Below are 14696 nucleotides of genomic sequence, written 5' to 3' on the forward strand. Positions count from 1 at the left end.
AGGCTTATACACCATGCGCGGGCTCAAACACCAATGGCAGGCTCACATGCCAGTGTGCAGGCTCACACATGGAAGTGCAGGCTTACACACTAAGGGCAGACGTGCAGGCTTATGTGCCAACGTGTAGGCTCACACACAGATGTGCAGGCTTATACATCATGCGCGGGCTCACACGCCAATGGCAAGCTCACACACCAAGGGCAGGTGTGCAGGCTCACATGCCAGTGTGAAGGCTCACAAATGGATGTCCAGGCTTACAAACTAAGGACAGACATGCAGGCTCACACGCCAAGGCCTGGTATGCTGGCTCACACACCACCCTTGAATTCCGGGGGGTGGGGGGGTGGGAGGAGCCAGGACGAGCTGCCAGGAGAGAGCTGAGGAATCAATTGCATCACAGGGACGGTGGCCAGCCCAGAGCCAGCTCGTGTTTCCCCACAACTGAAGCAAAGCCAGGCCCTGTGTCACCAGCCATATAAAAGTGGGTGACAGGCCAAATATCAGCATTCACCCCAGGAGACGGCCCACAGAGGACGCCGAGACAGAGACGTTCTCAAGGGAACCCACCAGTTAGAAAAGTAAGCCCCTTGGGGTTTGATAGCATTGCCCTTGCTTACCAGGTGCCCCCATCCCATAGCCTGAGGAATCAGCACAGTAGATGAGCCAGCTCCGCCTACCTGCATTTCTGGGGGGATTTAATTTTCTTTGCAATGTTCCTGCTCAGATTCTGACAAGGTACATTTGGATGGAAAGTCAGCTGATGTTTGATCTCTCGACACATAGGGCCATAAAACCTGATTTTGGCCTCTAATTTTATGCTGATTTTCTGGTTTCTGCTTCTGGCTTTCTGATGATTTTCGTTCTTTCTCTTTCTCTTTCCCTCTCTCTCTCTTTCTCTTTCTTTCTTTCTCTGCCTCCCTCCCTCCTTCTCTCTCTCTCTTTCCTTCCTCCCTCCCTCCTTCCCTCCCTCGCTCTCTCTCTCTCTCTTTCTTTCTTCTCCGTGATGCTTTAAACAGGCTGTAGTTTGGGCCTAAGTTCCCTGAGAATAGACTTACTGGTCCACAAGCTTCTCTCAGAGCCCTGAAAAAGGAGGGCTGTCAAGTCCAGCCTCAGGGCTGTGAAGGAACCACTCCTTGTGGCTGGACCTAACAGCCCTGGTTCACTCAGGTGGCTTCTTCTGAGGAGGTCACTCCGTGTGGCTGGGTCTAACAGCCCTGGTTCACTTGGGTGGTTTCTTCTGAGGTGGTCACTCCGTGTGGCTGGGTCTAACAGCCCTGGTTCACTCGAGTGGCTTCTTCTGAGGTGGTCACTCCGTGTGGCTGGACCTAACAGCCTTGGTTCACTCAGGTGGCTTCTTCTGAGGTGGTCACTCCGTGTGGCTGGACCTAACAGCCTTGGTTCACTCAGGTGGCTTCTTCTGAGGTGGTCACTCCGTGTGGCTGGACCTAACAGCCTTGGTTCACTCGGGTGGTTTCTTCTGAGGTGGTCACTCCGTGTGGCTGGACCTAACAGCCTTGGTTCACTCAGGTGGCTTCTTCTGAGGTGGTCACTCCGTGTGGCTGGGTCTAACAGCCCTGGTTCACTCAGGTGGCTTCTTCTGAGGTGGTCACTCCGTGTGGCTGGACCTAACAGCCCTGGTTCACTCAGGTGGCTTCTTCTGAGGTGGTCACTCCGTGTGGCTGGACCTAACAGCCTTGGTTCACTCGGGTGGTTTCTTCTGAGGTGGTCACTCCGTGTGGCTGGGTCTAACAGCCCTGGTTCACTCGGGTGGCTTCTTCTGAGGTGGTCACTCCGTGTGGCTGGACCTAACAGCCTTGGTTCACTCGGGTGGCTTCTTCTGAGGTGGTCACTCCGTGTGGCTGGACCTAACAGCCTTGGTTCACTCGGGTGGCTTCTTCTGAGGTGGTCACTCCGTGTGGCTGGATCTAACAGCCCTGGTTCACTCAGGTGGCTTCTTCTGAGGTGGTCACTCCGTGTGGCTGGACCTAACAGCCTTGGTTCACTCGGGTGGTTTCTTCTGAGGTGGTCACTCCGTGTGGCTGGGTCTAACAGCCCTGGTTCACTCGGGTGGCTTCTTCTGAGGTGGTCACTCCGTGTGGCTGGACCTAACAGCCTTGGTTCACTCGGGTGGCTTCTTCTGAGGTGGTCACTCCGTGTGGCTGGACCTAACAGCCTTGGTTCACTCAGGTGGCTTCTTCTGAGGTGGTCACTCCGTGTGGCTGGGTCTAACAGTCCTGGTTCACTCAGGTGGCTTCTTCTGAGGTGGTCACTCCGTGTGGCTGGACCTAACAGCCTTGGTTCACTCGGGTGGCTTCTTCTGAGGTGGTCACTCCGTGTGGCTGGGTCTAACAGCCCTGGTTCACTCGGGTAGTTTCTGCCCAGAGAGTCAAGCAGATGCAGGAACTCCGGTGCAAACAACCGTGGGTGGGCGTACAATCCCAGTTTCAGAGCCTCCCATCCTCTTAACTGGCCAGGCTTCTCACTTCTTTAATTGAGCTGCCATCTCATCAACTCCGACTCATGGCAACCACATGTGTGTCAGAGTAGAACTGTGCTCCACAGGGTTCTCAGCACCCGATTTTTCGGAAGTAGATCCCCAGACCTTTCTTTTGAGGCACCTCTGAGTGGGTTCAAACCTCCAACCTTTTGCTTGGCAGCTGAGCTTCGTGACCTGTTTGATCACCCAGGGACTCACAGCAGTTTAATTCATAGCAGTATGTATGCAGCAGAGACAGGTACAGCAATTCCGGTCCCCTTATAATAAACTTTTTTTTTTATTATAAACAGTTGCACTGTTGGCTTCCTAGTACAAACAGGCACTGTGGCAAACGTTTGATTCGCTCCCCAGCAAAGCTTTTATTGCCTTGACTTTCTTCATACTCATGTCGTGACCAGCCTCCCAGGCTGCACGACCTTCTTACCTACTTGTAATTTCTGGATGCAGCCCTACCCACATTAGTAACGCCTACTTAATACCCCACAGAGAACGAGCGATTTCAGTAGTGTTTCCAGCCCTTGACTATTACCACCTACCCTAGTCATCGAGTGCTGCTGTAACAGACACACCACAGGTGGGTGGTCTCTCAGTCATCGAGTGCTGCTGTAACAGACACACCACAGGTGGGTGGTGTCTCAGTCATCGAGTGCTGCTGTAACAGACACACCACAGGTGGGTGGTGTCTCAGTCATCGAGTGCTGCTGTAACAGACACACCACAGGTGGGTGGTGTCTCAGTCATCGAGTGCTGCTGTAACAGACACACCACAGGTGGATGGTGTCTCAGTCATCGAGTGCTGCTGTAACAGACACACCACAGGTGGGTGGTGTCTCAGTCATCGAGTGCTGCTGTAACAGACACACCACAGGTGGGTGGTGTCTCAGTCATCGAGTGCTGCTGTAACAGACACACCACAGGTGGATGGTGTCTCAGTCATCGAGTGCTGCTGTAACAGACACACCACAGGTGGGTGGTGTCTCAGTCATCGAGTGCTGCTGTAACAGACACACCACAGGTGGGTGGTGTCTCAGTCATCGAGTGCTGCTGTAACAGACACACCACAGGTGGGTGGTCTCTCAGTCATCGAGTGCTGCTGTAACAGACACACCACAGGTGGATGGTGTCTCAGTCATCGAGTGCTGCTGTAACAGGAACACCACAGGTGGGTGGTGTCTCAGTCATCGAGTGCTGCTGTAACAGACACACCACAGGTGGATGGTGTCTCAGTCATCGAGTGCTGCTGTAACAGACACACCACAGGTGGATGGTGTCTCAGTCATCGAGTGCTGCTGTAACAGACACACCACAGGTGGATGGTGTCTCAGTCATCGAGTGCTGCTGTAACAGACACACCACAGGTGGATGGTGTCTCAGTCATCTAGTGCTGCTGTAACAGGAACACCTCAGGTGGATGGTGTCTCAGTCGTCTAGTGCTGCTGTAACAGGAACACCACAGGTGGATGGTGTCTCAGTCATCGAGTGCTGCTGTAACAGACACACCACAGGTGGGTGGTGTCTCAGTCATCGAGTGCTGCTGTAACAGACACACCACAGGTGGGTGGTGTCTCAGTCATCGAGTGCTGCTGTAACAGACACACCACAGGTGGATGGTGTCTCAGTCATCGAGTGCTGCTGTAACAGGAAGACCACAGGTGGATGGTGTCTCAATCATCTAGTGCTGCTGTAACAGACACACCACAGATGGATGGTGTCTCAGTCATCTAGTGCTGCTGTAACAGACACACCACAGGTGGATGGTGTCTCAGTCGTCTAGTGCTGCTGTAACAGGAACACCACAGGTGGATGGTGTCTCAGTCATCGAGTGCTGCTGTAACAGGAACACCACAGGTGGATGGTGTGTCAGTCACCTAGGCTGCTGTAACACAAGTACAACAGGTGGATGGTGTCTCAGTCATCTAGTGCTCCTGTAACAGGAACACCACAGGTGGATGGTGTCTCAGTCATCTAGTGCTGCTGTAACAGGAACACCACAGGTGGATGGTGTCTCAGTCATCTAGTGCTGCTATAACAGGAACACCACAGGTGGATGGTGTCTCAGTCATCGAGTGCTGCTGTAACAGACACACCACAGGTGGATGGTGTCTCAGTCATCGAGTGCTGCTGTAACAGGAACACCACAGGTGGATGGTGTCTCAGTCATCGAGTGCTGCTGTAACAGGAACACCACAGGTGGATGGTGTCTCAGTCGTCTAGTGCTGCTGTAACAGGAAGACCACAGGTGGATGGTGTCTCAGTCATCGAGTGCTGCTGTAACAGGAACACCTCAGGTGGATGGTGTCTCAGTCATCTAGTGCTGCTGTAACAGGAACACCACAGGCGGATGGTGTCTCAGTCATCGAGTGCTGCTGTAACAACAGGAACACCACAGGTGGATGGTGTCTCAGTCATCGAGTGCTGCTGTAACAGGAAGACCACAGGTGGATGGTGTCTCAATCATCTAGTGCTGCTGTAACAGGAACACCACAGATGGATGGTGTCTCAGTCATCGAGTGCTGCTGTAACAGACACACCAGAGGTGGATGGTGTCTCAGTCATCTAGTGCTGCTGTAACAGACACACCACAGGTGGATGGTGTCTCAGTCATCTAGTGCTGCTGTAACAGACACACCACAGGTGGATGGTGTCTCAGTCGTCTAGTGCTGCTGTTACCGGAACACCACAGGTGGATGGTGTCTCAGTCATCGAGTGCTGCTGTAACAGGAACACCACAGGTGGATGGTGTCTCAGTCATCGAGTGCTGCTGTAAAAGAACACCAGGGGTGGATGGTGTCTCAGTCATCGAGTGCTGCTGTAACAGACACACCACAGGTGGATGGTGTGTCAGTCACCTAGGCTGCTGTAACAGAAGTACAACAGGTGGATGGTGTCTTAGTCATCTAGTGCTGCTGTAACAGGAATACCATAGGTGGATGTCTTTAACAAACAGAAGTTTATTCTCTCACAGTCCAGTAGGCTAGAAGTCCGTATTCAGGGCGTCAGCTGCAGGAGAAGGCTCTTTCTCTGTGTGGGCTCTGGGAAGGTCCTTGTCATCAATCTTCCCCAGTTGAGAAGCTTCTCAGCGCAGGGATCCTCGGTCCAAAGGACACACTATTCTCCTGGCACTACTTTCTTGGCGGTATGAGGTCTCCATGTCTCTCCGCTCATTTCTCTTTTATGTCTCAAAAGAGATTGACTCAGACACAACCTAATCCTGTAGATTGAGTCCTGCCTCATTAACATCAAAGAGGGTGGGATTTACAACACACAGGAAAATCACATTGGATGACAAAATGGTGGACAATCACACAATACTGCGAATCATGGACTAGCCAAGTTGACACACCTTTTGGGGGGACACAATTCAATCCATGACATTACCTGAGCCATGTTCCAGAACGTTCCCTGGCCTACTTGAATCACGGGGTCTGTTTGGAGGGAGACAAGCCCTGGTGTCTCAACCTGCCTTTGTTTCCCCAGTTGCAACACACTTTACCACATTGTTCTTCCCCTTTGGGAGGAAATTGTGGAATAAACAGAAGGTCCCAGAGGGAGATGGCTAAATGCTGTGACAGGCCTGGCCTCTGAGGGACCCTCAGCCCTGCTGGAGCTGCCCGCACATGCCCAGCCTTACTCTGCTATGGTCCCTGGACCAGCCTGACAGCGGTGATCTAGTGTCCCCTTTGGGGACAAGGTGAATCCAAGGGAAAATGTGGGGAAAGCCAGCAAGGTAGAACAGTCTGTCTCCACACTGCCACCCCAGCCCCTATGGACACATTGGGAAAGCAACAAAGTGGTTTTCAAAATGGATCCACCTAAGTCATTCAGTTCAGTAAGCCCATTTGGACAGCTTGCCCTGGTCAGCTTGTCCACAGAGCTGCCCTGGTTTTCCTCAGCCCTTGGTCCGAATGAACCCCAGCCCAGAGGGCCTGTCTTGTGCACCTGGGAGCCAGCTCTGGTGGGGCTAGATTGTGGGGAGTTCTTTGGAAAAAGTGTGTCATCAGAGCAGCCGTGCTTAGTGAGGGGGCCCTGAGTGGGGGGCACTGAGAGTGCAGCTGTTTCCAGGTGAGGGTCCGCAAGGCCACTGGTGGTGGAAAGGGGCTCTTGTACTTCCTCATCCCCCCCAGGATTCTTGGGCTCCTCCCACCACCCGGGACACACCGCGGAATGTGTTCTAGCATGGGAGCCTCCTCGCAGACCTCCGATCCCCGCACCACATACACGCCAGGGTGTGCTGTCACCGTAAGAGTCTGAGAAAGACTCTTTGTTTGGGGCTTATTCTCTAAGATTATTGGTGTTTTAATTTCTGAACTATAAAACAAAATCTCAAAATAATTGATGGAAAAATAAAAAGTGACCAGATACGTCAGGTCAAACCCATGAATGTACAGTCTGAGCACAAATCAAGGAGTGAGATGGCTCCACCAAGGCCTCTCCCAAGACCAGAAGCCAGAGTCGAGAGCATAGATTCAAACCAAGGAGCTGGACCCCTCCAGGGACCCCCACAACTCCTCCTGAGAACCCCACCTTCCTCCTTCTGGGACCCTCACAGCTCCTCCTGGGACCTCCTCCCAGGATCCTCTACTCTCAGGACCTCACTCTCCTCCTGGATTCAGTTTGCTGAAGATTTTTGCATCTATATTTATCCGGAATGTTGGTCTGTAGTTCTCTTGTGGCGTCTTTCTCTGGTTTGGGTATAAGGATAATGCTAGCCTCGTAGAATGAGTTAGGGAGTATTCCCTCCTCTTTTATTTTTTGGAAAAGTTTAAGCAGATTGGAGTCACTTCTACAGGTGTTTGGTAGAATTCCCCAGTGATGCCATCTGACCCAGGACTTTTCTTTGTTGGGAAGTTTTTGATTACTGATTCAATCTCTTCACTTGTTATAGGTCTCTTGAAATCTTCTATTTCTTCTTGAGTCATGTAGGAAGTTTATGTGCTTCTAGGAATTTGTCCATTTCCTCTAAACGATCCAATTTTTTGGTGTATTATTGTTCATAGTGTTCTCTTATCCTTTTTATTTCTGTAGGGTCAGTTGAAATGTCTCATTCTCCTCCTGGATCCCCACCCTCCTCCCAGAAGCCTCACCCTCCTTTCAGGACTGAAGCCCTCCTCCTGAGGACCCACACCCTCCTCCTAGGACCCCTACTCTCCTCCCAGGAACCCCACCTTCCCTGGAGGCCTAGGGGGCAGCCATATCACTTTCCAGAGCCCACAGGACCCCCCCATTTGGTCTTTCACTTCCTCCTGTCAGGATACAATGTAATTGCCTGGAGGTAACTCATCCCACTCATCAGATTGTGAAGTCTCTTCCTGGACCCTGGTTAAACGTGGGGAGGGGGCCACTCGTCTCCACTGGCCGACCTGCACGTTTAGTTTGTCAGTTTTGCTTCTGCTGATCAGACCCAGTTCCAAAATCCTACAAAAGCCCGTGGCCACGTCAGCAAACGTTTGGCTGCTGGATTCGGCCTGGAGGCAGTCGGCGTCAAGGCTGTCTGCACTCCTGACTCAGGCCCTGCGTGTGCAACCCTGGGTACCATCACGGTTCTTTGGTTGTTGATTTGTGGTGGGATTGATTGCAGGTGGTCATTTTTTCTGGAATTTCCAGTGTTCTATAATAGCAGTTGTGCTTTTTATTTTATATATCTTAAATGACTCAGTAGGATTTGATTTTATGATCAGAAAAAACCTTGTAAAAAAATTCTCATAGCACAATAAGTTATACAAACAAAAGAATAAAAACGAGAAAGTTGTCTTATCTAATCCTGCTTTAACCAAAATACCACAAGTCAATGGCTTTAACAGAAATGTATGTCCTCACTGTTTAGGAGGCTAGAAGTTCAAGTTCAGGGTGCTGGCTCTAGAGGAAGACTTTCTCTCTCTGTTGGCTCTGGAGGAAGGTCCTTATCTCTTCTGAGCTTCTGCTCCTGAGCCACCTGCATGTGGCTTGGCCTGTGTCTTCCCCATCTCTGCTTCCAGCTTTCTTGTTTAATCTCTTTATATCTCAGGAGACTGACTCAAGATACACCCTACACTAATCCTGCCTCATTAACATAAGAAGCACAACCCATTCCCAGACAGGATTATAACCACAGACATAGAGGTTAGGATTTATAACACATATTTTGGGGGACACAATCCAGTCCATGCACCCTGGTGGCACAGTAGTTAAACTTTCTGCTGCTAACCAAAAGGTCATCAGTTCAAATCCACCAGCCACGCCTTGGAAACCCTATGGGGCAGTTCTACTCTGTCCCATAGGGTTGCTATAGGTCGGAATCAACTCGACCACAAAGGGTTTTGGGTATCCAATCCCTAACAAAATGGTATAATTCAAACTCTGTTTCAACACTTTCCTCTCAAGTGGTCGTTTTAAAAAAGGAACCAGATCAGCCGCCGTGGAGTTGCCGCCATCTCCGGCTCCTGGGGACCCCAGGGTGTCAGAGTAAAACTGAGCTCTACAGGAGTTTCGGTGGCTGGTTTTTTGGAAGTAGATTGCAAGGCCTTTCTTCCACAGCTCTTCTGAGTGGACTCAAACCTCCAACTCTCCAGTTAGCAGCCAAGCAAATAACTATTTGCACCCACATAGGGACTCCTATGTACTCGTTAACTGGGTCCAAACAACTGCTTTTAGCGACCACGTTACAGCAATGCTGGTGTTTGCGACGGCCGCTGCCATCGTTTCCCCTGGTTTATTTGAGCCAGTCTGGCGTTTTCTCTTCTCCACCGGCACACGCTCAGTTGACTACTTTGTTCTTCACTGCCAACCTTTGAATCTCCTGGGGCTGCTGTAACTGAATACTGCAGAAAAAAAAAAAAAAAAAACTGCAGAGTGGGGCTTTAATAACAGAAGTGTATTGTCTCAGTTCTGCAGGCTGGGAGTCTGCGATCAGGGTGTCAGTCCTGTCCCTTCCTTCTGAGGACTTTGGGAGAGGAGCTGCTCCAGGCCTCTCTCCTGGCTTCCGGTGGCTGCTGCAATCCCTGGCCTTCCTTGCTGCTTGCAGCCACATCTGCCTCCATCGTCACGTGACGTCTTCCCCATGTGTCACCATTCCTGTGTCTGTTCTCTTTTATAAGTCACCGCTCACTTAACTGATAAAAAAAGAAACTCCCTAGTCCCCAAACAAGGTCACATTTGCAGGTACAGGGTTAGGACTTGAACATTCTTTTGGGGGAGACGCAATTCAGTGTTTCCCAAAACACTGGCATAAAGGGATGGAGCCCAACCCAGGCACCCTGTGAAGTTTCCCTGTCCCCAAGTAGAGCCTGTCACAGACGGGCTGCACTTGTCCCTGAGTCCTGCCTGTCCCCTCCCTCTCCAGAAGGTGCGGTGAAGACAGCACAGCTCTGCATGTCAGCACAAGGACTGAAATAAATAATAACCCTGAAAGCTCAGTGCAGCCAGTAATCCCCAGGCTCCTGGAGCGTGCAGGGTGATGACAGGGGGAGGCAGCCTGCCACTGAGTCCTGGATGAAGCTGCCAGATTCCGCCAGCGCCACTGCCCAGCTTGCACTCGGCCGTGGCTGGTGGGCCGGCCCGCCCAGGACTCCCACCTCCCGTCTCTCCTCCTCCTGCTGCAGCCAGAAAACACCCACCACCACCTTCGCCGTCCTTCTGCTGGAATTGCCTGACCAACACCTGTTATTCTCGCTCCTTGTCGTAGTCAGTGTTCCCACCTATGCAGCCTGGTGCCATAGCCTGTGTGCACCACTGTGCAGACACTATCCCCACAGCCCAATTAAGAAAATAATACAGCTGCCATTGAGTGACCTCCTGTGCATCAGAGCAGAACTGTGATCCACAGGGTTTTAGAAGTAGATGGCCAGGCCTTTCTTCCTAGTTTGTCTTAGTCTGGAAGCTCCATTAAAACCTGCCCACCATGGGTGACCTTGCTGGTATTTAATCCAGTAGCAGAACTTGCATTGGCTGGTCTTAGGGACACCAAAGTGCCAGCGAGTTCCCCTGCTGTCCGCACTCGGCGGCCTCCTCGTTCAAGGATTTCTCTCATCTGTGGCCTTGCAATTCCATAAAATAGTTACGTCAAGCACTAGAGTCTTAAGAAGAACTATCATCAATTTATCATCTCTTCTGGCAAGAATTTAACACTGTTTACTCTTGGATGTGATTATTCCGTGAGCAGAGAAATGTTCAATAACTGCCTATCTTGGTTTCTTAGGGCTGCCATACAAAGTACCATAGAGTGGGCAGCTTTAGAGGAGAGAAACTCATTGTCTCACAGCCTGGTGGCTGGGAGTCCAAGGTCAGAGTGTCGGCTGTGTTGATTCCTTCTGAGACTCCAAGGGTGAACCTGTTCCTGTCCCCTCCTGGCTTCTGGGGAGGGCCAGCAGACCCTGGCTTTAGCTGAATGGTCACACAGTGCCTTCTGGGGAAGGCCAGTGGACCCTGGCTTTAGCTGCAAGGTCACACAGTACCTTCTGGGGAGGGCCAGTGGACCCTGGCTTTAGCTGCAAGGTCACACAGTACCTTCTGGGGAGGGCCGGCAGTCCCTAGCTTTAGCTGCATGGTCACACTGTGCCTTCTCCACGGTGTGTGGCTCCCACTGTGTCTGTTCTCCCCTTTGACCAGACGTCATCAGAAGGACTAGGGCCCACCCTTCTCCACTGACTTCGCTGATAACATCTCCAGAGACCTATTTCCAAACATGGACAGGTACAAGGGTAAGGACTTAAACGTATCTCTTGGGGACACAGTTTCTCAGATTTCAAAGCCACACCTTCGCTTACTGCCTTGTGAGGGACATCTTTGTGCCATGAATGCAGAAGGATAAAGCACACACAGCCATGCTTAAAAGTGGGCACTTGTGAAATGGCAGGAAATACCATTCCAAGCTCCATTCCAAGGAAGTACCCCATTCCCACTGCCTTAGCCTTAGGGTAAACTTCACTAAAATACAGGGAGGAGCTCAGCGTATCTTCAGTTTTGAAATGACCAAAGGTTCAAAATTCACCATCCGTCTACCTCCCCCGCCAACCAGGAAACTGCTGTGCTGGGCAGAGGGGCGGGTGCCTGCCATAGCGGGGTCACGAGCTGCCTGCAGCCGCGACTTCCCCGAGGACCCCCCTCCACGGGCAGCCCTCACTCTGGTGCCCTGGACACTGCAAGGACGCTCTGCGGTTTGGGGCTGAGGCGAGTTCATTACGTGCATGGCTGGGTTTCACACCCTCTCCCTCCATGCTCAGGCGCAAAGTGCCTAAGTCTGTCAACTTTTCTTTTTCCAGAAAATGACTAAAAGCTACACTCTGCGGCATCACAGAAGAGTAACCTCTGATGCCAGTGAGCTAAAGATGTTCTGGGAGAAAAAAATCGAATATCATGCAAAACAGCTCCAAGACGAAGAGCTGAGAGTCAGCCGGAGCGCCTTGAGCAGGTGAGTGATGAGTGGGGAGGGTGGGCGCCACCCAGGCCAGCATTCAGCTCCACATCATCCGGATGGACCCCCGCACCCCTGCCCCCTCCCCCCCCCCCGCACCTTCAGGAAGAGCACTGACCACCCCGCATCTGCGTTCCAGGGCGGCCATAACAAAGCCGGCGCCCGGGTGGGGGGCCTGAGAGCAGACATTTGTCCTCTCTCAGCTCTGAAGGCTGGGAGTCTGCATTAGGGTGTCTGTGGGGACTCGCTCCCTCCAGCTCTAGGGGAGGACCCTGCCTTGTCTCTTACAGCTTCTGGTGCCCTGGGGGTTCCTTGGCTTGTGGCAGCATCTTCACATGGCCATCCCTCCTCCGTGTCTGTCTGTGTCTCTTCTCTTTTATAAGACTCTACTTAGATGGGATCAGGACCCACCCTGACTTGGTATGACTTCCTGTTAACCTAACTGATAAAAAAGAAAAAAACTTTTTTTTTTTTTTTAAACCCTATTTCCAAACAAGGTCACGTTCACAGGTACAGAGGTTAAGACTTTAGCACGTGTTTCGGGGACATGATTCTATCCCTGACAGACGTACTGAATGAGTGGGACAGGAAGATCATCCCTCCTACATCCACTTCAAGCCCCACCACTGACGACTCACAGAAACTCCCCGAGGGGTTTGGGGGAAGGCAGCAAAACAGGGGTATCCGCTCCAGTCTGCATCCACCACCATCGTGACCTCTGAGTGAGGGGCAAGGAGGCAACACTCCCACACACCCTCACACAACATGTGTGTGACGACGTGCAGAACAAAGCCGACACACCCCCAGCCTAGGTGCTGGCCCAGAGGCCTGGGGGTGCTGGGAAGCCAAGGGTGCTGGGGGCCTGGGGGTGCTGGGGGGTCTGGGGTGCTGGGGGGGCTGGGGATGCCCGGCGCCTGGGGGTTCTAGAGGCCCTGGGGGTCCTGGGGTGTTGGGGACATTGGGTACTGTGGAGGCTGGGGGTACTCAGGGCCTGGGGCTGCTGGGAGGCCTGGGATGTTGGGAGGCCTGGAGTGCTGGAGGGCCAAGGGTGCTGGCAGGGCTGGGGTATTGGAGGCCTGGGATGTTGGAAGCCTGGGGTGCTAGGGGGCCAGGTGTGCTAGAGGCCCTGGAGTATTGGGGACCTGGTGGTATTGGGGGGCCTGCGGGAGTTGGGGGGGGCTAGGGTGTTAGAGGCCTGGGGTGTTGTAGACCTGGAGTCCTAGGGGTCCCAGGGTGTTCGGGGCCTGGGGGCACTGGGGGGGCTTAGGGTGCTGGGGGATTCTTCTGGGGGACCTGGGATTGCTGTGGCCTAGGGTGTTGGAGGTCTGGGAGTGCTGGGGTGTTAGAGGACTGGGGGTACTGAAAGGGCCTGGAGGTGTTGGGGGGCTGGGGTATTGGGGGGCTGGGGGTTCTGGAGACCTGGTGCTGGGAGTGCTGACGCTCTGGGTGTGCTGGGGGACCCGTGGGTGCCGGGGGAGGGGTCTATGGATGCTGGGGGGGTCTATGGATATTGGGGGGCCCTTCTGGAGGGTCTTGGGTGCTGGAGGACCTGTGGGTGCTAAGGGGCCCTTCTGCGGGGCCTGAGGGTGTTGGGGGTCTGGGTGCTGGGGGCTTAGGGTACTGGGGTTCTGGGACCCTGGGGTGCTGAGGCCTATGGTTGTGAGGGGTCTGTGGGTGCTGGGGGGCCTTTCTGGGGGGCCCGAGCAAACCAACGAGTAGCTGCCCCCAGGGCACAGTTGAGCCAACAGGGAGCCAAGGCAGACTGGGCAGGCCTTCACAACCTGGTCCCCAAGGAGCCTGGCTGGAGCTGAAGCCCAGGCTGTTCACTCTCCGGACTGACCTGCCATCCTGGGACAAGGACATCTGCTGGCTCAGCACACGAGGGAGGGCGCTGCCTGAGCCACCCTGCAGGCTCAGTGCTTCTCCCCTTCGTCCCTTGTCTGCCAGCACCCATGGGGTGGGGGCCTGGCCCCCTGGCAGGGCCATTCCCAATCCTGAGCTTGCTGTGGTCATGACAGTGCTCCCCACCCAAGGTTGTCCACAAGGTGGGCGGGCAGGAGGCTGTGTTCTTCCTGTGAGCCAATGTGAAGGTGGCTTCTGCTCCATCTCCCCAGGCGGGGCTTGGCAGGGGCTTGGAAGTTTCCAGAAACACGGCCAGGCTGCTTCCTGGGGCAATGTGCCGTCTCCTCTCCACCGAGGAGTGAGACTGGAGTGGCCTGGCCACCTCCAGGGCCCAGGATTTTTAGGACCGGACAAGATCCCAGGGCTAGGCAGGGACACAGAGCCACCAATGAAGGTCAGCATGTGGGAGGGGGCTGACCCCGCCATGTGCCGAGGTGCTGAGAGATGCAGCTGGGCTGCCACCCAGGCCCAAGGAGCTGACGCATAGTGCCGAATTGCTGCCCTCCCAGGCTCCGCGACGAATGGGCCCGGAAGCTGGAGGGCAGAAACAAGATGCTGCAGGGCCCCCCAGGGGTGCCCAAGATGAGCTCCCTGCTGCCCATCGAGTCCTTTCACCCAGAAGACAAGACGGCCGCCTGAGGCACCCAAAGGTGCTGAGGCACAGCTTCCAGTGGGCCCGCAAGAAAGAAAAACATCTGTGTGTCCGACGACATCTCCACAGGGTGCTGAACACCCATGGCATGCAGGACCACAGGCCGGTGGCGACCACAGCCCACGAACACCATGCCGTGGTGTCCCATATGGTATTGCTTTTCCAGCACGCAGCAGTGCCAATAAAATCTAAGTAAACACGAGGGACTGCTTTGTGCTGCCTTTTCTTCTCATCTGTCCAATTTGCACATTGTTGTT

General features: G+C 53.4%; 1 protein-coding gene across 1 annotated transcript; it reads left to right on the forward strand.

Annotated features, from left to right (window-relative positions):
* The first annotated feature begins 527 nt into the window (after positions 1-527).
* On the forward strand, positions 528-14467 carry FAM240C (family with sequence similarity 240 member C). Its single transcript, XM_064287397.1, has 3 exons — positions 528-578; positions 11734-11882; positions 14297-14467. Exons 2-3 carry the CDS (start codon positions 11737-11739, stop codon positions 14424-14426), a joined length of 276 nt encoding a protein of 91 aa, XP_064143467.1. The 5' UTR covers positions 528-578; positions 11734-11736; the 3' UTR covers positions 14427-14467.
* The last annotated feature ends 229 nt before the right edge of the window (positions 14468-14696 follow it).

The sequence above is a fragment of the Loxodonta africana genome, chromosome 6 (assembly GCF_030014295.1).
Source record: "Loxodonta africana isolate mLoxAfr1 chromosome 6, mLoxAfr1.hap2, whole genome shotgun sequence".
Taxonomy (NCBI): domain Eukaryota; kingdom Metazoa; phylum Chordata; class Mammalia; order Proboscidea; family Elephantidae; genus Loxodonta; species Loxodonta africana.